Genomic DNA, 26722 nt, shown 5'->3' on the forward strand with positions numbered 1-26722 from the left:
TATCATGTTGTGATTATCACATTATGGTACTTTTCATTCACAATATACTGTGGCATACACACAACAAAAACCCACATTTATTTGCATTTCTGTGGTAGGTTGAGCAATTGATCCCAGAAACCAATTAATGGCCCTGGCAATTCTGTAGCTGTTTTGTTTTGTTTTGTTTTGTTTTGTTTTGTTTTGTTTTGTTTTGTTTTGGTGTGTAGCAATCTCTTTCAAGGCTATGTAAATGACAGAATCCTCTTCAAATTTTCAACAGCAACACTTCTCTTGCACTAGTGTTTTTCTCAAGAATCAGAACTTTTGGTGGCTAATTAATGCAATTTTTTAAAATAAAAACAAACAAACCTTCCCCCCTTTAAATAGAGTCACTTTCTTATGCAATTTTGTCTCCTGCTTTCCACCAGAATTAGACAGAAGCTAAATTTAAGAACTGGCATGATGTTGCCTATAATCCTGCATGCCAGTTTACAGGACTGACTATTTTAATCCTTGGGTTTCGTATATCTGGATTAGAATTAACATTTATTCCCACTTTTCTATTAAAACAACACTTGAAGCAGCTATCCAAAGTTCTGGTGTGTAAATTTAGAATTGAGGTTCCTCATAGCCATCACTTTTTAAAATCAGTTTAAATAAATGAGTTTTCTTTCTTGATTATGACACTTCCACTGTATTGTATTTTCCATTAGCCAAAGTATCAGCCAAAATGTTCAGCACTATGAATTTAGTTGAAAGAAGGTCCCTTTTAAGTAGGGTGAACAAAACACTTCTGAACATCTTTCCAATTGTGAAGCTTAAATCCTTTCCTCTAATTGCTTCCTCTGTTTATTGCTCTCTCTTGAATTTTCTTCTCTTTAAATCTTTATGGTAATGTGATGTCCAGGGCTGTTTGCAGTATTTAAAGCTCAGTCTCATACTCATCAGAGATTAATTATGAGAAGACTGTTGCCTGCTCTCATTGTAGAACTAGGGCAATGTTGGAGTGAGGTGAGCGATGGATCTTCTTGCCTATTGCACTCTGCTTCCGTAGGATAATCCCTGAGTTGAGAGCTGGTGTGCAAGCTCTACTTTCAGAGTACTAATCAGAGACTTTGCCAGTCGCAGACTTTGGAGGAATTAAGAGATCGTCAGGATGTTCCTAAGGTTTCCTGTTCACAGGATCATGAAAAAAGGAGGAAATGGTGGTTAGAAATATAATGTGTTCTGTGTAAACTTGAACCTCATGGGGGAAGCCTTGCAGTGTCCCATCAAGAGGCCAAATTAATGGTGTGAATCAAAGAGAAAACTCATCTGACCCAAAGAGGTCTGTCATACTTGTGTATGGTAGAACCAGCAATTCTCCTTTTTGTATGGAAGAGCTAATATCAAGCTATTCCAGAGTAAAGCTACTAGCTCGAGGGTAGTTTGGTCATCTGTGCATGGTTTTCATCTAGAATGGAGATGTGGTTCTTGAGGCAGCAAATAAAGGATGGCTTCTCTGTCTTTCAGGTTCTGGGAAGAAGGGAAAATCCTTATCTTTGATGACTCTTTTGAACATGAAGTGTGGCAGGATGCTGATGCTTATCGCCTGATATTCATTGTGGATGTTTGGCATCCAGAGTTAACAACGCAACAGAGGCGCTCCCTTCCAGCCATTTGAAGGATGCTTGAGGCATTCCCTGTTGAGGTCTACATCTTATGTTTGGAAGTGCTGGTCTCATTAAAAAAGAAAGAAACCTGAATTGTATGTATGAAGTAATCTGGGCATGGACTTTAAAGCATCCTATTCTGTGCTTTATAAGGCACTGATCTGATAGCTCTGTATTCATGCTGCAAGTACAGATTCCTATTCTTTTGTCAGCCAAAGAATATCCTGTGCCATATATCAAAATAAGACTTATGCCAATATTTGTTATGCCAGCATTATGCTTACCACTGCTAAGCATACACTTGGTGTACTATTCACGTAACTACTAATGCTTGTGTGTAAACATAAAGGACACAGATTTTCAGACACTGTGAGTATGCAATTTATGTTCACATGAAGGAAAGCTGTGCAGCTACAGTACTTGGTGAATTGCATCTCACATCAGTGCTTCTATATCCTTCTAAGGACACTCATAACGTGTTACTTGCAAGCATCTTGGAAATTTGTCATACTAGAATGTGTAGAAATGAATTTAGATTTAAGTGAATGAACTGATAGTGTGAGTTGTAGATAATGTGAGTGGATGATTTGGTATTGTATTTTTTAAAAGATCATAGTATTTTTGTATCATATATGGATACCATTTTCCTGCTCTTTATGAACCACTTTCCTTTTGTAATTTTCTTTTGTAATAATGGCAATCCATGTTAATTTTGCAGAGATGACGCCTTATGGAGCTGCTCTTCATTTTATTGAGTTCGGCCTTTGCCTTTCAAGTGAGAAGGCACAATATGCATTTGCCTTGTTCAGTTTCTGCTGAGCAGTACTTATAACCCAGCTCTGATATGTCTGTGTCTTCCTCATAAAAAAGGTCTGGTGGCCCTTTCCAATACAGCAAAAAGAATTTCACTTAAATGGGAAGCACATTTTCTTATTAAGGGACTGTGCAGGTTGTGAGGAGGATCACATTTGGAACCAATTTGCTTCCAGTCTATTGTTATGGCATTTCTATTCACAAGTGTGGCCAGTTTCATATTTTACAGTGGCGTATGTGGTAGAGGAAGCATTCAGTTTGGATACAGGTATCGTCACTTGAAGTGACACCGACATGATTGTTTCAATCCACCTGAGCGGGGGGAGTGGGGGCTGACCTCCCTTTCATATTCGCTTCTCAGTTTTGCCTTTGAATTAGTGAAGTGTGGTGCACAGGAACAGCACCAAAGCAGCTTTGGTTAGACTTTTTACAATTATGACCAACAACAAGACAGTTCATACTCTCTGACCAAAATATACATTACAATTTTAATTTTATGAGCAGAAACGTGCCAATGTATACATGTGCTGGGTTTTATAGTGCTATGCTTTTGAAATTATAGAAGCTGAAGTTCTGAGATGTTACCTAAACTGATGACATGAAAATAAATATTTGCTACGGCCTTGACAGAGTAATATTTTCAAATAGAATGGTCAGTATTTTGTACAGATTGAATCCAGGGCCCTGTTGTTGTCATTTGTTTCATTGAATGGAAAGATTCCTATGTATAATGTTTATAAATAGCCGCCTTTTCTTTCCTAAGTCCAAATGGAAGGCCTAAAATGAAAGTGTGAACAAGTATGTGTTGTTCCATCTGGGAAACCACAGGCTACATTTTTCTGTAGCCCTCATTAGCTCAGCATTGTTCAGTGTTACCTTATCTCAGTTTTGCCTGAAAACAATTACTGCATGTGGAAGGCAAATGGAATATAGCAATCTACTCTAAATGTGCACCTACAAGCTAATGGTTGCCCATTACGTGCTGTGGTATATTGTGCATTAAACAAGTGCCTTCTTTGTGGCAGTGTGGATTTTTTCATATATGTTAGTAACTTCAGCACTGAAATAGTTTCTAATTTTTGCATTGATAGCAAAAATTGCTGTTGCTGCTGGAATAAATGAAGCTTACATAAAAACAAACGTTGTGTTGGCCTTCTTCTGTGTTTTTTCTACCATTCCTCACCAGTGAGAAAAGACACTGCATTAAAAAAAATTATCAAAGGAGAGAGGAAATTTTGTTGAAATTCTCATGGGTAGAGTTCGTGGGGGGTGTTTTCACACTTATTTACTTTTGAAGTAGCAGGAGGTTTTCTGAGTCATTTGTTTCATTCTACATGTCATCTTTCTACAGGTCTGCACTGTACAGTCTTACAAGGGGGCCACACTTCCTGAAAACCTCATGATGAGTTGTTGTTTTTAAAAATTACTTTTGCTTTGAAAGAAATCAGTGTGCTAAGTTTGTGCTTAATAATAATAATAATATAGCAAAAATAAGGAATTTACTTAAAAACAAAACCGGCAAGTACTCCCATCTCAGGTGCTTGACAACCACCCTCTCAAGCTTCCTGTACTTCATTTAAACTTCAGGGGAAGGTGCCATGAGATAACTTCTCCCATGGGCCTTTTTTCAAATCAGGAAACACTGGCAGCCAGGGAGGCTGAGGAACACAGATGAAATGTTTTAATGGAGGGGGGAACCTCCCTCACTTCCATCTGCCATTCAGTGGTGTGCAGTCAGTGGACAAGGGGAGTAGACTAGTGCCCCAAATGTTCCTGGTAAATTAGAGTATTAAATTATTAAAGCCTGGCACCTCCTTCCCAAAGCCTGGGGAATTTCTGCCCAATTTAGGGAGGTGCGATGCTCATGTGCACGACGTCAGGACGTTCCGACATCACGAGTGCAGCGTCAGTCCCCCCATTGCCCTCGCAAGCTGGCGCCTCTGGCCCTAACTCTTCTCCTATGAAAAATATCACTGCATGCCACTACTGCCATTGTGCAATGAGCACTGTGCAAGTTCACCCCCAGCTGAAATTATCCAGCATGCTGTCAGTGAGGCAGGAAAATGAAAGCTTTCATGGGGAAAGAAAACGTTTGAAATTTTGGAGGACAGGTTTTGGCACTATACTAAAAAACACACCAAATAAAACCCTGTAGAACAAACAAATATACAGTCTATACATGAGTCAACCTTGACCTTTCCTTGTTACCATTGTATGCTTCCTAGAGTTCTGCATCATGCTGCTAATGGAAGAAGCACTTTCAAAAGCCACATGTCCAACTAACACTGCCAGAAATAACCTTTTAAGCACTATCCTTATGCTAACCTTGGCAGTTGCAAAAAACTTCCTGTTATGTTCTGTCCTGGCCTTTTGGGTACATTTACAATCCACACAAAGGTCTACTTATTTATTTTTCCATTTTAAGGTTTATTATCTGAGTTGAAATTGCTTGTTTGGGTACCCATGGATGCTATTCCATAATGCTTCTTTTAATATTCTTGGGCTATAAAAATAAATTACATGGATCTTTAGCTAAGATTTTAATACTTGTTGCAACCTTCCCCAAAATTTACAATGCATTTGGTCATCATTTCCAGAGGGTACAAAGTCCATGGTGGTAGGAGTGAGAGTTAAGTACAGCAAAGTTTTCTGAAAACAGATACAGTGGTAAAAACTCAGTTTTTCTGTTATGAATGATAAGCAGCTTTTTTATGTTGGCCCCTGTGACAAAGGATTAGTAAACAATCTGGCCTTTACCAGCAGAAGCAACAGTCCAAAGTAAACCTGTAGTAAAGGTGGAGACCCTGTATTTCGCTGAGAAACAATAAAAGGCTGACTTGATAATTACTGATTTGATAGAACTTTGATTTTACAAGAGAGACCAAGTTCATTTTTTTATTTGGTCCTCTGGAGCAATAGAATCTGCAACTAAATTATATCTGCTGCAACTCTGTACAAGCATCTTAGCTCTACACAATAGATAAAACAGTTTCTGAATGATATCCCTAATAATGAAACATTATGCCAGTAACATATCATGGCTTTATTCATTACATGTGACTTCTACTAAATGACTGAAATTGTTTCTCAGCTTCACCAAAGACAGGGATGAAGGATGTGGCCCTCCAGATGTTGTACTTCAGTTCCCATTATCCTTGGCTATTAGCTATGGTGACTAAGGCTTCTGGGACTTGGAGTCTAATGACATCTAGAAGGTCACAGGTTCCCCATCCTTGACTTTAGAGTTACTTGGCCATCCTTGAGATAGCAAGCAAATCCTTCAGGACATATGGCATAAATGTACTGTTTGGCTAAGGATTGCTAACTGGCTGTTACATACTATTGCAAAATGTCAACAAACATGTTTCCAACTCTTTGAGGAAATAAAGCCACAGCGAGCACATATATATATATATATATATATATATATATATATATATATATATAGTGGAGTCCCCCCCCCCCCATTACTATTTTCAATGCAAGAATGGGATTTGCTTTCACAAGTAGAGCAAAGACGGGAATAGCAAAATGATCTTTGGCATTTCAGTTCTACGTTTTTCTGTTCTTCCATAGTTCCTTCTAACGGAGGCATATTGAATAATTCATTCCCAGTTTTCCCTTTCCATTATAAGCACAGCGTATATCTGCAGTCAGCCAGGCCCTCTGGCTACACCTTTAACTGATTGCTGGAGAAAAGATGGTTAAACAGCTCTGCTGAGCTTTCATTTGCCAGAATGACCTAAATGAAAGGACCTGGAGTGGAACATTAATCACCAGTAAGTGTTCCCATTGAGCTCAGACACCTCCCCCCCCCAACTAACATATCTACTCCACATACTGCACTTGCCTTGGAGGGGGTGCATCCCACGCTGTAAAAATTAAATAATTGCTTTCCAAATTGCCTGTGTCTGTTTCCAACTCCAGTCATTACATTGAACTGACAGGTTTATAAGGACTTTTAAAAGTTAAGAATTTATTTTCCAGGGGACTGTAATAAGTGACCCCTGCAAATAGCTGAGGTGATGAGATCACATATTGCAGAGTTGAACAATTTTCTGCTGGTGATTGCTTACTGTGTGTGTGTATGTGTGTTGTGTGTAGATAAAACGCAGAGGAAGCAGCTCTGTAAGGACTTACGGGTTTCAAGGTGTTCTCTCCATGCTGCAGACTAAATTATGCCTGTTGCTGCAATATTTAAACTCAAGACACCTTTACTTGAAATGTATGTATGTATATATATATATATATATTTGTGTGTGTACTGCATCTAAATTTCATTTTAATAAAACTGGAGAATATCCCTGCTTAAACAGTATGGGAAAACCTCAACTGATGTATCTTTGAGTGCATGAACATACAAAGTCATCCCTAACATTTCAACCATTGTTAATATCATAAACCATAAAATTACTAGGGGGGGGGGGCTCTGCTTTACAATCAGGCTCATTAGCTTAGAACTTGGGCCGCAGGGCATCTCCCCATTGGCTTTGGCCACACATACAGATGGCTGGTGATGATCATTTACTTGCTCTGCAAAGACCGAGAGCCTTGTTTCAAGCTGAATGTGTGTTGATGTGTATTAAACCTGTCTTTTGCTTCATGGGTATCTTGTACCATTGAAGTCTGATGGTGCAGTTGTGCGCTTTGTGGTGAATTCAGACTCAGTCCAGAGCCAGCAGTGGCTGGGTGTTCTCATTCTCATGCCGATCCTCATGTTTCAACGTTCCAGGTTCCACCACGGACTGAGACCTGAAAACAAAGAACAGCTGTTAGCATTGCTTAGGCTTTAAGGCTTCAGCTGCCATTTGTCTTTCCAAGAATGTACCAAGTCTTAATATTTTATTGACTTTCTCAATATAATCTCAAGGCAATTAACATTTCCAAAAACATCTGGCTTGGTATAAAAAAAAGTAGTGGCCTTTGTACAAGTGTTGATGATTGTGAAATTATTTTGCAAATTCCAACATTTTCAACATGCTGATTTCTATCAGCACATTGGTGGGGGTCAGATTGGAGGAGGTCATAGGCAAAATTGGTAGGCTCCTGGTAGTTTCCCTGATGTCAGGTAGTGATGTTCCAAGTAACACTAAGATGAAGTGGACTCTTACTTCGGGGGTATGACAGGTGGGTGTTCCTGCCCACCTATTAAAATTGACCTGCAGGGACTGGAAACACTTGTCAGATCCAGTTTCCAATCCTGGCTTTAAATATACAGTGGTACCTCAGGTAAAGTACTTAATTCGTTCCGGAGGTACGTACTTAACCTAAAACTGTTCTTAACCTGAAGCACCACTTTAGCTTATGGAGCCTCGTGCTGCTGCCGCACTGCCGGAGCCCGATTTCTGTTCTCATCCTGAAGCAAAGTTCTTAACCTGAAGCACTATTTCTGCGTTAGAGGAGTCTGTAACCTGAAGTGTATGTAATCTGAAGCGTATGTAACCCGGGGTACCACTGTACAGGCTGGTGCCCACATGTGCACCACTGGATTTATTTGTTTATTTTAGACAGTTGTTGACTGCCCATTAGCAACATATTCTGGTCAGTTCACACAAAATTTAAAACAATAATATTGATTTTGAAATATCAAAAAATGTGAAAACACTAAAATCAATACAATTCCTCCAGCAGCAGCAGCAGCATGAAATAATTTTATAACAGGATTTAAAGCTCAGCTAAAAATAATTTCTCCCAGGTACTAAAATACACTATAACATGGTTCTAAATGGCAAGTGGCACTAAAAAGGACTTTGAGTGAAAGTCCTTAACTCAAGCCCCTCTGGGGGGGACATTCCGTAATTGGAGCAACAACTCTGAAAAGGCCCCTCCCTAGTGCCTCACCCATCAAACCTCGCAAGATGAAAAAACCTGAGAATATCTTCCAGCAAATATCTTTAGTTCTGGGCAGGTACATACAGGAAGATGCTATCCTTTAAGTAACCTAGCCCCAAGTTATTTAGGGCTTTAAAGATTTAATGCAGTACTGATTTTTCCCCCTCCCCCCTCATCCTCCAGAATCTCCAAACCGTGTTTAAATTTCTCTCAAATCCAGGAGGAGTTCAGAGACATGGTTTGTGAATTTTTGAGAAAGGAAACACTGGAGCACAAATGCACCGTCTGCTACCCTCATCCCATGCAAAATCTAAAGCATTTGAAGCAGCCTGGGTCACCAAAGAACAAAAGAATTGATGGATGAACGTTACGGAAGACTAATATTTTAAATGCAGCCCTTTAGATTTCAGGTATCATCTGTCGCAGGAGCTGAGCACCATGTTCCAGCTTCACTGTGGGATTTGGAACATACCTTTGAGTTAATATTAGTTAGTGATTCATTCACACTGGATGCCATCTAAGCATTAGCTGGATTTAGAAAGTACAAATTATGTTCCTCATAAAATCACCAGCAGTTTCTTCAACAACACTGCAGTGTAAAAATAGAACAGCTAACCAGAACACTAATGGGAACAGTGTTCTCTCTTCCTGAAACCCCTAATCTAAAAGAGATTAGTATTCGGAATTGAGTTCTAGTTGGCGGTTTCTTTCCAAGGGCAAGTGTATGCTTCAGTGAGAGAAAACAAAAAGCTTTTTTTCCCCATTCTGGAAGGTTCTGTCTCTCAAAGTAAGCTTGTACCATACGCCATGAACTGAGGGCACCTTTAGCTCGTTTATAAAAGTATCAGGCTTAAACCTGAGTTAGCGGCATTCCAGTAAACACATGATGGTTGGACAGGAGAACTGGGCTTGCATCCAATGCAGAGCTAACTAGCTGTCTCGACGTACAAGGATTTACACTTGCATAACAGGATTTTACCCCGTTCTGCATCCCCATATCAATTCTAGGTCCCTGCATCCTTCTGGAGCAGATTTGGGGAGGGCTTGGGACATGCAGGGGAGAAAAGTAGGAGAAGTCCCATTGCACCAGTGTAAATCCTTACAGGAAAGTTACTTGGAACTGCATTGGATAGAAGCCCTGAGCAATGGAGCTCCATCCCTATTTGAATCACTTTTCAATTTGCGGAAGGGGACTGTTTAAAAAAGGAAGTCTCTGGCATCCCACAAGTGATATGTTTGGAACCCCGAGGTTCCAAACAAATACTTGAAGAGGGCTCGGGCCGCGTGTGATTTGTTGGTCCACTATAAATCAAAGGAAACAGTTTCTCTGTAATGGTGCAACTCATTTCATCAGCAGCAAGGCACCTCCCTCTCTTGTACAGCCAGTTCACAGATGCCCCAGGCAAATCCAAAACATTTTCCTGGCTATGACAATGAGGCAAATAGTGCAGTTCCCCACCTATTTCAAAGTGTATTTCACCCAGGGTCAGTTGAATGCTTTTGGCACCTGAGAATGAAAATCCCATGAGTGTCATGTCGTCTCCTTGGCAGCAGGCATGCAGTAATAATTAAATGACTGGCAGTTTGCTGCCCTTTCAAAATCAGCTGCCTCAGGTGGCTTCCTCACACTATCTAATGGTAGGGCCAGACCTGGGGCTGCCATTTTGTAATCCTGGCCAATCATTTGTATATCTTAACAAAACATCTACAACTGCTTCTGATTCTTTAGAATCTCTTCCTCTATATTTAGACCAAATATATCCTTTAGGCTCTCTCTTTCTTCACTATTTTTAGCAATGTAAACAACAAATATGGGGTGTATGTGATCCAGAAGCAGCAGGCAAAGTGTTAGTTCTCTGTTCCATTTGATCCTCAGAATGGAACACAGGATTGGTATTTTGGAGGCCGAGGAAATGCAGCTGCAGGCAAAAGTAAACATAGGTCAGCATGCCAGGGGTGGGTGAGGCCAGAGGTAAAAGGGGGCAGAACAGTATATGCAAATTTTACCTTTGTACTGTAGGTTAGTTTCCAAAAACACTCACATACCCCCAGTGGGCGTAGCATGGGTTGCTGGTGCCCGGAGCAGGGCAAGTATTATGCTCCATGGAGAACAGGGCAGCTGGGGTAGAGGCGCACACTGGGAGAGGGGTGGGCACACGGAGCCTGTGAGACACAAGGCTACCAATGCTGCCACTGATGGCGGCGGTGGCCATATGCCTTCTCGGCTTGGTGGCTATCCCTCCTGGCTTGGCCAGCCCTGAAGCTGGGCTTGTGGGTGTTTTTTGCCAGCCATGAGGAGGAGGAGATCCAAAGGCCCAGCCAGGGCATAGCTTGCCTCCCCACAGATCCAGAAGGCCAGCAGGAGCTCAGCCTAGATGAGCCTGTCTGTCATGGAGGCACCTGGTTGCACCCCCTCAGAATTTTGCGCCTGGGGCTGCTGCTCCTCTGCCCTCTGCACGCTATTCTACTACATACCCTCTCAACCCTTCACCCAAATAAGCAAGCACCATTATTGGAGTTCAAGGACACAATCCAGTCAGTCAAAAATACTTCACAGACAGGGGTGTGAAGCAAGAGCCAGTCAGGGGTGTTTCCTGGGCGTTTCTGAGAGGCAGATGGAGAGGCCTGGATGAGGCATTTGGCTCCCAGGCCTGTCCTCCATCTCTGGTAAGACCATGATGGTGGCATCTGCTCTGCAGATGTGTTTCGGGGGGCAGGGAGCATTTCACACCAAATATTCTGCAACACACACACCACCTATCTTTATCTCCATCTTTCTATATATACATCTGTACAGACTCAGCCATCGCACCCACATTTCCCCTCCAGTGCACTCCTATAGGAAGTATGAAGGTGCATTAAGGCTCTGATTTAACCTGTCAGCTGTAGTCTTGAACTGTGAGCCACATTTTTTTTCTTACCTGTGAAAGCTTAAAAAAAGATCTATTCAAACATGAAACAATCTCAACTTCACTTTAAGATTATGCTGTATTGGGGGGGGGGGGACACAACACAATGAAAGCAACCCACATGCTCTCATTCCCAGTCTTTTACTTCTTGTCTTTTATTCTTCCTTTGCGTTATTAATAACCTTATTTGCTGAAATCCATGTGTGGGTGGGGGAAACCCATGACTATCCTGCTGAGCTTTCCCCCTTGAGCTGAGCTTTGTGCCTTTCAAATTGGTGCACTGTAACCAATCAATCCAGCCACACTGCAAAAGATCTATTCAGTGGGGCCTCACCTCCCATCTGCGCATTTCCCTCTAATTCTTTGCCCATTACACCGGCTCCTCTAGGCTATTATCTTCCAATGATTCATTCCTGCTGCAGAAAATAATAAGGGAAAATGTTTCCTTCCAACAAGTCACTATTGATTTACTTTTGATAACACGCAAAGCCTTTTTGGTTTCAGTAGCATTCTGGGTTTGTTTCTTTTCAGTTCTCAAGCCCTGTTGCCTCCACCAGGTGGAGAGGAGGGGCTGTAGGTCCCGTTTTCAAGCCCCAGCAGCTCCAGGCAGGGCTGGGAAAGAAGTCATGAAGAGCTGCTGCCAGTCAGTGTAAGACAAAATGGAACAATGGTCTGAGTCGATAAAAGGCAGAGACCTGTGTGCCTGTCCATGTGGTAGCAAAGAGCAGGATCACCACTTCAGTCCTCAACATCTCTAGGTAGGGCTGGGAAGACTGCCTGCCTGAAACCCTGGAGAGCCACTGCCAATGCAGAGTTGACAGCACAAGGCTTTCGTTGATTGAGAGAGAGCTGCATTAGACTTGGTTCTGCTCTTTTATACATAGAATCATAGAATTGTAGAGTTGGAAGGGACCCTGGGGATCATCTAGTCCAGTGTTTCCCAACCTTGTGCCTACAGCTGTTTTTGGACTACAGTTCCCATCATCCCTTGCCACTGGTCTTGCTAGTCAGGGATGATGGGAGTTGTAGTTCAAAAACAGCTGGAGGCACAAGGTTGGGAAACACTGATCTAGTCCAGGCATAGGCAAACTCAGCCCTCCAGATGTTTTGAGACTACAGTTCCCATCATCCCTGACCACTGGTCCTGTTAGCTAGGGATGATGGGAGTTGTAGTCCCAAAACATCTGGAGGGCTAAGTTTGCCTATGCCTGATCTAGTCCCGTGGTTCCCACAGGGGAGCAATTTGATTTTTAAGGTGGGCAATTTGAGCTTGTTTAGATGAAGTTAACGGCTCTTTAGGCTTCCTCCACCTGAATAGTAGTTCACTTTTTGAATAATAAGAATTATAGGTCACGGGGGGGGGCAGGGATCAGGATTTTAGAGATGCTTAGGTGGGGCATGGCCAAAAAAAGGTTGGGAATCACTCATCCACTCCCACCCACCTGCAATGCAGGAAAATGCAGCTGTCCCATAGGGAGATTGAACCTGCAACCTTGGCGTTATCGGCACCATGCTTTAGCCAACTGAGCTACCCAGACTCATACAGGAGCCTTTTAAGTTGTTTTTATTCATGCTTCTATACTTGTTTTTGATGTTTGTTTTTGTAGCTTGCTTTGAGCTCACCTTTCTGTGGGGAAAGTGACTAATAATAATAATAATAATAATAATGTTCATATTGCTGTTTTCAGCTTCCTGGTGTGACTAGCTTCCCTTGCATTTTCCATATGTGTGGCATACACAGAGGGAAATGGTGTCGCCATAGTAACTTGCATCCATTTCTCGAGCTGCAAAGCATATCTCCTTGAGATGGAATAGAAATGCAGAGCGCATTTTCCCATTGCTGTAGAATGTATTTTGTCTTCTCGTAACAAACTTACCTTATTAGGACAAACTCCCAGTGTCCTAGATCTCTAATTCTGTGATTGGAATCCCACTCCATTTACATTTTCCATCAGAGACAAACCAGAGTACATGATTTGGTATGTGCTTAAAACTGCATACCAAACTGCAGTCATGTCTATTCTGTATCACCAACTATATAGCTATAATACCAGGCCTGTGTTCATTATGAAGGGGTGAGGGGAGCAGAGCAACCACACAATACAGGCAACATAAAATATGCGTAAACAATACGTATTGGGTTATTACTCAACTACAGATTTTTCAATAATATTCATATATATTTATGGTTACAGGTAAAAAAACAACCCCATAGCGTGCAATATTTACTCAAAAGTAATTCTCACTGAGTTCAGGCTAACTTCCTTCCATATAAATGTACGTAGGATTGCAATCTAAATCTACTCAAGATTGTTTTTGTGAGTCTGCATGGACCAGTATATAGATTTAGTCAACTATTACCTTTCATAAGCTCAAAACAAACAAAAAATTCCTTCCAGTAGCACCTTAAAGACCAACTAAGTTAGTTCTTGGTATGAGCTTTCGTGTGCATGCACACTTCTTCAGATACCCAGATACTAAGTTAGTTCTTGGTATGAGCACACGAAAGCTCATACCAAGAACTAACTTAGTTGGTCTTTAAGGTGCTACTGGAAGGAATTTTTGTTTTGTTTTGACTATGGCAGACCAACACGGCTACCTATCTGTAACTTTCATAAGCTCATTAGTTTGTGTGAACTGTTTTCCAGACCTGTGAAAAGAGGCGACAAAGTGGGGATGGCAGCCACTGGATCAGCTGGCCTCAGTTCTTGCAAAATAGCCAAATTTGACACGACATTTTCCCCACAATGGGTCCTTGGTGTAGAGTATGGCGTCATTTGTTTGTAAGGGTAACCCAAACTATGACTTACCATGATGTATGAACCAGGCTCTGGTTTGTCTTCCCAAACAAACCATTAGTGATAAACCCCCCAAAAACCTTGGTTGCAGTTCATGTGTTGGATGAGACAAACTGCATGCCTGGGCTCACCTGTAATGCTTAGTATAAGGTAGCAAGGCAGCAGTAGGAGGGGGAGGAGTAAAGGAGCCACAATTTTCTCTCCAGGCACCAGCACACTTGCTTGTTCATGGCAAACCATAACTTGGTAATGTTACATGCAAACCGGCCCCATATTTTACTCTTTCCTTTGCACAGGTTATTCTTTTTCCTTTTTGCTGAACAAGTGTGACAGGATGTGCCAAAATCAACGATCATTAATGAGGCCCAGAACAGCCATAATCCTGTTACTGCCTCATGAAAGAGAATTTTACTATGAAACATTTTCATTTAATACACTGGTGAGACATCTTTCCTTTCAACTTGCTCATCTTCATCAGGCCAGTAACTGCTATTATTATTTATAGGGATCCTGTGGCCTCCAGATATTGTTGGCCACCAGTTCCCATCACCCCTGGTCATTAGGCATGCTGGCTGGGGCTGATGGGAGTTGGAGTCTAAACACAAGTTGGACAACCACAAATTCCTCATCCTTGGTATAGAGATGCTGTTCTTCCATTGTCATTATCCTCACTTGAAGGCAAAGCAATCCTTGCATTTCCAGTTAGGCATAATTTCCTTTTCCTGTTTTAAAGCAGATAATTTTTCATTTCCTCGAAACATGTGCTCCAAGGCTGAACCTTACCTTTTCATGATTTTGGGTGAGCATTCTCTCTCCAAGTTGGACGACGAGTGCTTCACATGCATGGTGTTGTAGGAAGTGTGCGTGTATTCGTTTTCGTCATTGTAGTCTGGACCCAGTAAAGTCCGAGCCCAAGTGCCCATGTCATAAGGAGGAAGTGTCCCTCCAAACTCTGAGGGCAAGCAGTCAGGGTGTATAAGCTGGTGAAGACTATTCAGATTGTTACCATGAAGAAAGATCTTTGAAAAAAGAAAAACAGACAAGAACACAGTTCATTGGCTCTCAGTTTTTCATGGCTGTTAAAATATTAAGGATACTTAATATTTAAACTTTTTCAGAGTTTGCCGAAGTACAAAAAATATTAGGGGGAGGGAATCTTTGAGGTGGGAGTGGAAAGTCCAAAGCAGCATGTGAGTTTGGAGCATGCTACATGTTCATGGAATGCTGAGTGATTGATAGAGTAGCAGAAATGGAAAACCCGGCTGTGTTGAGGGAGGAATGGCAGGGTCAGTCAGCTACAATGGCCAGTCAGTCAGCTACAAACAGGAGCGATGCATACTCCAACATTTTGCTGCAGGTCTGTTGTAGACACTAACACAGCAAAAATAAGGTGATGAGCAGCAACTGTGTTGGCTTTTGGTGGTAATTTTCTAGGCTATTCCAAGCTACTGGTTTTGATATCTGAAGGTTTTCACTGCCTATGAACTTTATCAGAGAGAGGGCTTCCCATAGGATAAATCCCTTCATGTCTTAAGATGGGAAGGAGAATCTCTGATGAAAATTCTGTTTTTAAGGCTATGAAAACTGCTGCCTGCTGATGTGCGGTCTTCACACAGCCATTGCCCCCAACACTATGGCATGGGCTTTCTGGCTGCTGAGATCATAAAGCACACCTTGCTAGTTCTTTTAATTAAAAAAAGGCAAGCATTTTCTGTTTCAACATGCTGATGGGGCATTCATTTATTTTATTATTTATCATGGATACTTATTAAGGGTGTGCATCTGCTCTGCATGAACATAGCAAGGGGAATTGGGGGGATTTGAGGGTCTCCCCCCTGAGTTGAAGTATAATGTCAATTATTCCAGCTCCCCGATGAGTCAGATTGGGATTCTCACAAAAGCTTCATGTCTGTCACTCTGTTTCTATCCTTTTCAACAATCAATGTTTCCCATATATCTCTGTGTTTCTCTAGCTCCAAGGCTTTGCAAGAAGTGGGGCTACCCAAATTGAAAGAGCTCTTGGTTGTTTTTTGTTAAAACCCACTCTGGAGGGACTCCCGTGCCTATAAATTTCATTTACTTTGGCTAAAAGGCTAAAAAAATTGTAGTCGTTTTTAGGTTCCCCGTTGTACTGAGTGGAAAAGTGCAGGATTTTGTTTTATACAGATCTGTTGAGAACTCGAAAATAGATCAAAGTGGAAAGTGCACAGAGCAACTCAGAAACACGTTGCAATTGAAAACACACAAATGCGGATCTGAGATGACACTTGGGGCTTGTGCATACCACTCACATTTATATCCTTCAACAGAATTCCAAGGGGAGGGGGAGCACTAAAAACATTGGGAATGCATATTTAAAATGCATAGGAGGATATATGGAATAGAAAATTTAATTGAGGATGATGATGATGGCAATAATGCCTGCAGGAGAGGCATTTAAACACATCTAAGGGACACTGGTACATTCAAAAGCCATAACTTGCTTTGGGTCCCTTATTCTTTAGTGGTCTATTATTGTTCATCTTATAATCCATGGAAATGATTCCCCTACTACTGTCTGGGCTTTTTATGTCAGTGTCCTTTCCTGTCCTTTCACTTTTATTCTTTCCCCTACATCTATAGTTTTTTGCAACATCAACCCTGCTGTGTGGGAATCCCATGCCAATGACTACAGCATAGATGACGACAGTCAGGTCATGTATCCACACCATTGACCAGAGGAGGAATGACTGCTAGGAAGAGTGCAGAGAAGAGAAATGCCTGCTTCAGCACCAGTCCTGGATTTACGTATAAGCTAAACAAGCTATAGCTTAGGGCCTCACTCTCTTGGGCCCCCCCAAAAAATTAAAGGAAAAAGCCCACTGTATGTACATTTCCAAAATACAAGATAAAAAATAAATAAACTAAAACCTACATACAGCAACAGTGTTTTGTGTTGTATAGGCTCTTGTGATGTACGTAATGGGCCCCGCCAGCTAGTCTGCTCCCTAAAATATCACTGGTTTGCTCATTTCTATATATAGGGTGCCTAAATTCTGCATGTGCAAATGGCTTTCAATACCATATAACATATATTCAACACAAAAAACAGCAACAATTTGTTGTTGACAAAGGACAGCTGGACATATAAAGGGCCCCATTACTTTCAGTAGTTTTTGGCCTCATCAAACCTAAATCCTGCTCTGATCAGCACAACAGGGTGCCTTCATTTTCCCCAGCTGCAATAAAACATATCTCTCCCTTATTGGTCTCTACAGCAATAGCAGGTGCTGTAACTCCAACAGCTTGAGTTTACCCCTGATGGTGCACTCTTCCCTTTTCTCTTGAGACAGACAGATGCCAAGGATGATGGTTGTTTGGGTGTATTCTATCAATTACATTTCTCCACTTATCTCACTGTAACAAAACAGGTTTTTTTTGGGGGGTGGAGTGTCAATTTGGGAAGCTTCTCTTTGCATTCCTGTTTGGTACCAAAAGTGTTGCTCTTTGCAGTTTTTCTCCTGGATTGGAAGTATGAAGCTCTGTAGAGACTTTCTTTGACTCCATCCACACTCCTTTCCTACGTCAATCAAGCATGCCTCTTCAGCTAGTTTTCTAGCCATTAGAGGAATTGCATAGAAAAGTACCTTCTTCAAGCATAGTTTTATGAAGGCTGTAGTAAAAATGGTATATAGTAGGAATCAATATTCCCAAGTCCTTTGCCATAATAAAGTCCTGCTTCTTCTCCAGCAGTGCTTGGAATTTGAATTATTTGGGTGACATCAATTATTCCCCCACCCACCCTTTTACAAGAAAAGCAATCTGCTGAATAAGCAAAATGGGAGACTTCTCTCAAGATGTCTGTAGTGCAGGGATGAGATGCCTTGTGGGGAAACATCTGGAAGCAGAGACAGCACATGTCAGGGAGGGGCAGAAGGAGAGACAAAAATGGGTGCAGCAATGTGTGTGACTCTTACAATTGTATGGGAGGCTCTGTGCCAGCCATGTAAAAACCAGAGGTTTCTTTGCACACCTTCCCATCCTCGGTCCAGGCAAGCAAGGGGCATTATCACAGTTCAAAGACACATTCCAGCCAGACAAATTCACTTGAGGAAGGTACAGAACACAGCTAGTTAAGGATGTGGTCTGAGGAGGTGGGGAGGAGAAATGTCCACATTCACACCATACATTTAAAGTGCTATGGCAGCACTTTAAACAGTCATGTCTCCCCCAAGGAATTATGGGAGCTGTAGTTTGTTACAGGTGCTGAGAGAAGAAGAAGAAGAAGAAGAAGAAGAAGAAGAAGAAGAAGAAGAGTTAGGATTTGATATCCCGCCTTTCACTCCCTTTAAGGAGTCTCAAAGCGGCTAACATTCTCTTTTCCCTTCCTCCCCCACAACAAACACTCTGTGAGGTGAGTGGGGCTGAGAGACTTCAAAGAAGTGTGACTGGCCCAAGGTCACCCAGCAGTTGCATGTGGAGGAGCGGAGACTCGAACCCGGTTCCCCAGATTACGAGACTACCACTCTTAACCACTACAACACACTGGCTCTCAGTGTAGTGAGGAGACCCCTGTTCCCTTCACAGAGCGACAATTCACTAGGGTGGTTTAAGAATAAATCTCTCTTCCCAGGGAACTCTGGGAACTCTGGTAGTTCAGGGGGGGGATAGGGGGTCTCCTAACAGCTCCTAGCACCCTTAGTAAACCACAGCTTACAGAATTCTTCATAAGAAGCCATGACTATGGCACATTAAATGTATTGTGTGAATGTGGCCAGAGAAGCCCCATAGCATGAGGTTCCCCTGCTCATCTGTAATGGGTAGGGCTCTTCAAACGGTTCCTGTGGGTTCCCCGCCCCCAGTACTCTACCTAGCTGTGTGTGTTTATACTATAAAATGGTGTCTTTCTTTTGTACATGATGAAAGGTGTGTGTTTTTTCCCTTCTGGTGCCTGGCTTAGATTCTGAAAATAACTGTCTCCTGCTGAAATATTGATTGCATACGGGCTGTTGGCAAACTCCAACCGAGGCGTCAGCTCACGCTGCCGTCCTGAGGCCATGCAAAGCAAAACCACACAAAGACAAAAGGAGGAGGTGCAGAAAGCAGGGACCCCCTTGTGCCACTGGGGGTGGGGGTGGGCTTGTGGCTTGCTTCATTTTCTAATTACCCTTTTCCTTGTCTTGTCTTTGAGGAAGGGCTTGATGAGCGTGTACAGGGCATGGATGTACCAAGGCTGGTTCACAAAATGGACTCCTCCAAAGCGAGCAGGAAAGCTGTCCTGTGGAGAAGAGAGAAACGGAAGCCAATTAACAGAGGCAGCCAGTTAGGTAGGCAAGGAGCGGGTCTACAGGCTGGGCTGTTAATTGATGCATTAGGATCGACTACTTTGCAGCACAAACACACACACAGAGCTTCTGCTTTAACATTCTCTTGCACAGTGGGGTAGCTGCAGAGATGTGGGTGTGCGGTTTAAAGTCTCAGACTCATCCCCAGTTCTCTCTCTCATGTGTGTGTGCATGTGTGTGCATGTGCATGTATCTTTCTTTGCAAGCAGCACAGCATGAATGCAGGAGGGAGTGTGTTTTCTAATTCCCCATTGTGTCACAGAGCCAAGTTCCCATACACCTCTGTGAACACGGCTCACCTCTTCACCCCGGATGCCTTCCCTTCCCCCCTCTGCCCTCCCCCCAAGCCATCATTACAATAGCTGAACTTTCTGGGTGAATGAACTGCACATTATGAAGAAGAAGACGGGTGGAAAATGTTGATAAGTGAAGCTGTTGAGAGGGAGCGGCGTGACAGCACCATGGAAACTGACGCAGACAAGTGCTTGCTTTTGGAGGTTTTGTACAGATACCCAGCAAATTAGCATGCAGGTAGAGTCTTTTCTCCCAGAGTTGTCTGCAGTGGTGGATCCTATTTCAGGTATGCAGAATAACATGGATGAAAGACAGGGCAGACTTTTTCCGGGGTCATTTTCTATCATGAATTCTATTTAATCTCAACATTAGATTCATACAGAATAGACAGGGAATAGACTGGCGTCCTCTGTCATTTTGAAACACTGATGCCTGAGTATATGTTGTAATTACACCCACAAAGAAAAACAAGTTGCCTGCTGTTGGAGAGCATTAGAGGAGCCTTTTTTGTGGTGTTGGTGTTGTTGTTGTCGTCATTGTTGTTTTTTTTTAAAAAAGCTGACTGGCAAAGGAACTGCCCCTAAAGCATGTTGTCAACTAAAATGCAACAGTGTTGTGACAATGGAGGAGCTGTGCATCAGGGCAAAGTGTGATGAGGGTGAGTTTAAAAGGTTTTTAAATTGCAGCATTCTTTGTGAATATTCGCATCATTACCCCTGAGGGAAGAGGAGAGTATTTCTACGTCAATTACTGTGGCATCTCTCATTGGCAGGAACAGGGCTTTGCTAGAGTCCCAGTGGGTGTAAATCAGCACAGTTTTGCAAAGAGTCAACGGTAAGTTACATTTTGCTTGGAAGGCTGCAGCTCTCTTATCACCTGAGAGCTGGGGACAGAGAGACTGCCACACACATTCATTCGTGTATCCCAGGCTTAGGCAAACTTGGCCCTCCAGATGTTTCGGACTACAATTCCAATCATCCCTAGCTAACAGGATCAGTGGTCAGGGATGATGGGAATTGTAGTCCCAAACATCTGGAGGGCCGGAGTTTGCCTATGCCTGGTGTATCCCTTTGGACACATGGAAAACTGTGCTGACTGGTGGCAGTTCTCCAGGATTTCAGACAGAAGTCTTTCCTAGTCATACCTGGAGGTGCCAGGGATTCAGAGGTGCCAACTTGCAAGGGAGATTGGGGGGGGGATGTCACATGTGTGACGTGTGCATGATGCGTGGTGTTCCATCACAACCTCAGGAGGAGTCGTGGTGGAGCCAAATGCAGAAGCAGCATGGCTTCAATGGCTAGTGGCTCCTACTCTCTGGTTCTCAGCTGCCTCCTGCTCCTCCTACCACTGCTGGCAGCCAGGGACTGCTTCCCCACTCCTTTCCCTCCACAGCAGCAGAAGGAGGAGCTGGTTACTGAAGCTGCACTGTGCTTGGCTCTGGGCTTGGTCTCCTCTGCCTCCTTAATTTTTTGAACATTGGGGGGGCAGCCCCCCCAAAAAAAATATTCAGCAAAAAAGGTAAAAGTAAAGGGACCCCTGACCATTAGGTCCAGTCGTGGCCAACTCTGGGATTGAGGTGCTCATCTCACTTTATTGGCCAAGGGAGCCGGCTTACAGCTTCCAGGTCATGTGGCCAGCATGACTAAGCCACTTCTGGCGAACCAGAGCAGCGCACAGAAACACAGTTTACCTTCCCGCCGGAGCGGTGCCTATTTATCTACTTGCACTTTGACGTGCTTTTGCACTGCTAGGTTAGCAGGAGAAAACACAGCAAACCATTTCCCAAATAACACAGTACAAATGGAGAAATCTTTACAGAAATGCCACCCCAGTAAAGTCTGTGGAAATATTTCTAACTATAAGCCTTAGAACAGGCATGGGCAAACTCTGGCCCTCCTGATGTTTGGGACTACAATTCCCACCATCCCTGACCACTAGTCCTGTTAGCTAGGAATGATTGGAATTGTAGTCTCAAACATCTGGATGGCTGGAGTTTGTCTATGCCTGTCTTAGAACCTACATCTCTCCTTCCTAGTTTCTCATTATAATGGCATAATGTGATTTAGCCAACTCACCATTAACAGGTGTAATTAATTTTCTTGCCTGATTGTTCTGAAAAAACTTTGAACTTGTGTCTTGTTCTATCATGGAGGTTCAGGGCAAGAAACAACAGGTTCAATTAATTAAGTAAGTAAAATGTATTCACCAAAAAGAGTTACTCCACCTTTATTGAAAAGGCAGGTAGCAACACCAGTATTAAAAACATCAAAGCATTAGCTAAACAAAAAAAACCTTAAACAGTTTTAAAAATGGCAGGATAAAACCTAACCTATAAAAGTATAATTATAAAGGCAACAGCTGAAAACCAAACATTAACTTCTGGTGGATATTTTAGTAGATATTTAACCAAGTGGATCTTTAGAGGAGGAGAAATATAATGTGGTCACCAATTAGGTTTTACCCAAAGTAAACCTACTGAAATTAATAGACCAAAACTTGGTAAGTCACCAATCACAGAGTGGCTAAATTATACTCAAGAGTTAAACCCATTGACTTCAATGTTTCTGTCCTGAGAATGACTTGGTCAGATACTAGCTAATTAAAATAAGCATTTGTTTGAAGTAGATCTAGATATAATTTTGGATGGCATTATGGGGTTCTGATTCTGCAGTAGTATATATGATACACCGACAAATTAGTTGAAGGCAAAAAAGCTTTTGCTTCATGTGTGTGAACTACGTAGACCTTTCTTTGTGATTTGAGCCTATCCCACTCTCTCCCTCTTCTCAGAGAGAATGTGAGATGGGCACACTGTATCTCAGTAGGGGGGAAAAGAATTAAGGCACAGGGAGGTGGATGGTGGGGAGGAAGGACCCTGCAAATGCAGTAATTTGTTATTTCACTGTCTAGGAGCCGTGGAGGTTTGCTGCTCACATTACTCATTTGTTTTCTGATTTCCCCAAGGTTCTTTTTGTTAACTTGGGAAGTAAAGCCATTACGTGTCAGTATTTCTCTATTCTCCCCACTGCCTCCAGCAGCACATTCTCCTTTCTTGTAGAAGCATGTTGCAGAAGCCTAATGCATCTTTTTTGCCAAATGCTAAAGATACTAACATGCAAAGCAAGAAAGCTATTTCTTAAAAGCTGCATTACAGCCAGTATACTTATTGCATCTTCAGATGGTCCCTGAACAAAATCTACCATAGAACCAAAATGATTTAGGGCCAAGCAACAGATTGGGTTAAATGTGCTGTTTGGTGCTCTCTGTTTGGTGATGTTCAATTTTTAATTAGCAGCTGAAGGTGGGCCTGACCCCAAGCAGATGGCAGTCCACACGGAGGGGGCATTTAACCTTTTCTTCCTGTGCTGTAGCCTTTGCAAAGCAAAATTGCTAACTGAAGCGTTAATGATTGAAGCATATTCCCAGGAAATGCCACAGTGAAATACCGCTTGTATTAGTATAACAGTGATAAAATTACCATCCTCTAAGATCCAATGCAATTGAAACAATAACTTTTAAAGATTAAAGTTCTTCTATATTTAGGAAGGCATTAAAATCACAAATTAAAATATTTAAATCCCAAAAGACTGCCTTGCTCAACACACAAAACATGAAAGGCAAAGCTTCTTGCCTTTAAACACAACATGCAATCTTTTCATTTTAAGGATTTATGGCTTTCCAAGGCTACTAAGTGTTATATCCAGCATAGGCAAACTCGGCCCCCCAGACGTTTTGGGACTACAACTCCCATCATCCCAAGCTAACAGGACCAGTGGTCAGGGACGATGGGAGTCGTAGTCCCATAACATCTGGAGGGCCGAGTTTGCCTATGCCTGTATTATATCCATACAGTTTCTCAAAAAGTTCCTCTTGGTTAGTGGATTCACTTGCCGCCATATGATTCCAGTGCATGCTGACTGCCTCGGTCCCAGCTGATTTATTTCCAGGACATGTGGTGATAAAACATTTCTAGATTGTTCCTCCTTGGCCCAGTAAATCCCCGTGCCATTCTTTATGTGCATGAAGTCCATTTGTGTAAAGAACAGCACAAGAATCACTTGCAGTAATGTGAGCAATTGCCCCAGACCCAAACTTTTTCTGTCAGCAGATTTATTTTCAAGCTCCAGTTGGCTGCCAAACAGTGCAGGCTGGAGCTTTGCTCTACATGGGCAGGACCTGGTAGTGCAGTTGAGCTGGTACCTTGCCATTTAAAAGGGCAAATCCAGGATACAAATGAATTTGTTTATAGGTGTCACAAGACTGCCATTTTGAACAGGATACTTGGGTGTATGTTCATGTTTTTGTTTTAAATATATCTGCACTTTGGGGTGTTTTTCGAAATTGTTTTTCTTGCACATCACCTTGAGATGTGTGTGTATGATGTGAATAATAATAATAATAATAATAATAATAATAATAATAATAAACAGTAATAAACAATAATATGACTAGTTTTAGCCTAAAATTGCTACAGAGAGCTGGATTCCCTCCCCTGTAAAAACTTAACATTGCACAGCATGTCACTTTAAAAAATATAGCGTGACTCCAATGTAAACCTACATACCTTGGCTTGCACCCAAAGTGAGGCAGCAAGTAGGAAACGTTCAGACCAAGAGTGAAATCTAGCTGTTGAATAAATCCCTCTGTATCCCTATATGAACCAGTATATACAGTCTCTGTATCCCTATATGAACCAGTGCTGCAGATGTAATAGTAACAGCTTCTAATTACACTGAGAAAAGAATCCTACACCATTTTGAGCCCGGGTTCATTTTTGACACCCTAGATTAGTTGGTTAGGTGATTGTAGCTGGCATAGTTCAGTGCTGACAATCTGGAAGCATCTGTCCATTAAAAAAAAACGTAGTAGTCAGAACTAAAATCAGTACTCAGAACTGAATTTTCACTTTGCTAGTCTCCAAGCATAACCACTATCTTCAATCTCCCTCCTCACTTAGAACACAGATTAAATAATAGAGAGCTATAGCAGAATCTGTGTTAAGTTATTTTCCCACTTCATAAACTTAGCTGGAATAAGTTGGCCTGCACCAGGGAATTGTCATTTTTAATCCTTTAGCAGAAACACCCTATAGATTTTTCCACTGTGTTTGTTTTCTTGTTGTGTTCAGTACATAATAAACTGAGCAATTAACAATTGTTTCCCATAATCATTCTTGCAATATAATGAGACGTACAGGCCTTCTGTTTATTTTGCAGTTGACAGATGAGTTAAATAAAGTGAGTTGCAGAGCCAAAGTACTTGCTCAGGAAGTTTTGATCTGCCTTTGCAAAATAACTGTCCTATTTTATGATCCATCAAAATAAATCATAGCCTTGAGATTTCTATAGCTCTCTCTAGAAATCATATATACTCTGTTTGTGTGTGTGTGTGTGTGTGTGTGTGTGTGTGTGTGTGTAATGCTAAGTGTGCCACTTTGGAGCTCTCTACATCAGGAGTGGAGAAAATGTAGGCCTTGACCTAATTTCATGGTAGGGGGGAGCCTAGAGGGAGAGGCGGGGAATGTCAGGGAGATAATGGGGGGAGGAATGGGAGGAGGAAAAGGGAGAAGTGTTTGCCAATAAAGCCCTAAATGACTTAAGTTAGGATATCTGGAAGACAGTCTCCTCTATACAACCCTGCCCAGAGGTGGGGGGGGGGGGTCATTTACAGAGAGCCTGTAAAATCCCCTACCAGCAAAATAAATTTTGTTGGTGGGAATGTGAGGTGTGGCTTTTTCCATGTCAGCCCTCTGCTGGTGGATCATCCAGCTGAAGGAGATGAGCCTAGCCCTACCCCAATGCCTGGTGCCATTTTGGCAGGCAGTGGAAACTTTCTTATTCTGTGTGACTATTTAATGGCTTTTAATATATATGAGAAGGTTTAACTCTGCCAATTTGGGTTTTCAAGGTTTTGGTTTTAATTTTTGTAACTAAGTGGTTTTTGGTTTGGTTCTTTCATTCTTGTGGGCCTTTGTTAGGCCCAAAAGTGGTATTAAAATCTCAAAAATAAAATACTGTATATCAGAAAGGTGTCTGCAAGCGATCAGTTCAGATCTCTAGCGAAAGGGATATTTCCTGGCAGCCCAGTGAGTGGAGAAGAAAAGGCGGGGGGAGAGAGAGAACACAAGAAGAGCTTGCTAGATGGGGCAGTGGCCCATCTAGTCCAGCAACCTGTTTTCACAGTGGCCAATCAGATGCCTGTGGGAAACTGGCAAGCAAGACCTGAGCACAAGAGCACTCTCCCCTCCTGAGCTTTCCAGAAACTGGTATTCAGAAAAGAACGTGACCCCACCAACATTTAGGTTCTGTTTCAGCAGTGCATATTTTTTTTAACCTCCACAGTCAGAGGCAGTATGCTTCTGAGCACCAGATGTAGCAGTTACAATCACACAGATCCTCCAGTACATATCCTTGTATTCAAGGACACATAAACAAAGGCCAATATACAAAACAATGTCAAAGGCACTCCTTTAGAAGTAAGGCTCAGGCTTGAGAGATGCACAACCTGAAATGGTGTTGCAGAAAAAAAAAATCCATTCTGAATATTCTCCACTGTTGCCTTCACTAACGGCCACCAACCTGAATGGTTTTAAAAGGGTTACTCTGTGTGCTGCCAACAGCAATGGAGGAGATATTTCTCTCAATATCAGCTGCTGGGGAACAGAAGTCCTGATGCACTTAGATCCTGGTTCTGGTGGGCCACTGCAAGAACAGGAAGCTGAACCAGATATGTTGATCCAGCAGGTCTCTTCTTCTTAGGCTTCCTAACAGAATTATAGAATGATGGCTATCCACATTGTCCTCATTCAGACAAGGCTGTGAAATGAATGCTACTGTTGATTCAGGATCTCGAGTCTTCTTTTAATTTTAACCTCACAATGTCTGCAAGCTAGTAAGCTTCAGGGTCATTGTAACCTATTAGCTTTCCATTGCTCATTTAAAGTCATCAGACCAGCAGCAGATAATTATCTCAGAGAAGTGACGTTTCTAAGCCAAACCAGACTATCCAGGGAATACCAACAACCCTGGAGCGGATTTTGCTTTTCTAATTTACTCCTTGTTTGCTCTGTCATCTTGTATTGTGCAGCATTAAGGACAAGGAGAAAAGTATTAGTGTGG

The 26722-nt window shown here is 42.2% G+C and overlaps 2 protein-coding genes across 5 annotated transcripts in view; one reads left to right on the forward strand and one right to left on the reverse strand.

The window, feature by feature from the left end:
• The window catches only part of ASPH (aspartate beta-hydroxylase), a 97003-nt gene extending 93416 nt beyond the window's left edge, over positions 1-3587 (forward strand). For all 4 annotated transcript variants that reach the window (XM_083747715.1, XM_083747724.1, XM_083747725.1 and 1 more), the window contains one exon: positions 1495-3587. In XM_083747715.1, the coding sequence (XP_083603841.1) occupies positions 1495-1645 (151 nt within the window). In that variant the 3' untranslated portion in view covers positions 1646-3587. The remainder of the gene's footprint in view (positions 1-1494) is intronic.
• A 1387-nt stretch (positions 3588-4974) lies between these two features.
• Positions 4975-26722, reverse strand: part of CLVS1 (clavesin 1) — a 61632-nt gene continuing 39884 nt past the window's right edge. The window contains exons 4-6 of the mRNA XM_083747992.1: positions 19133-19243; positions 14770-15005; positions 4975-7199 (exon numbers count right to left, since the gene is read on the reverse strand). Of these exons, the coding sequence (XP_083604118.1) occupies positions 7112-7199; positions 14770-15005; positions 19133-19243 (435 nt within the window). The 3' untranslated portion in view covers positions 4975-7111. The remainder of the gene's footprint in view (positions 7200-14769; positions 15006-19132; positions 19244-26722) is intronic.

Source organism: Podarcis gaigeae, assembly GCF_964106915.1.
Source record: "Podarcis gaigeae genome assembly, chromosome: 7".
Taxonomy (NCBI): Eukaryota; Metazoa; Chordata; class Lepidosauria; order Squamata; family Lacertidae; genus Podarcis; species Podarcis gaigeae.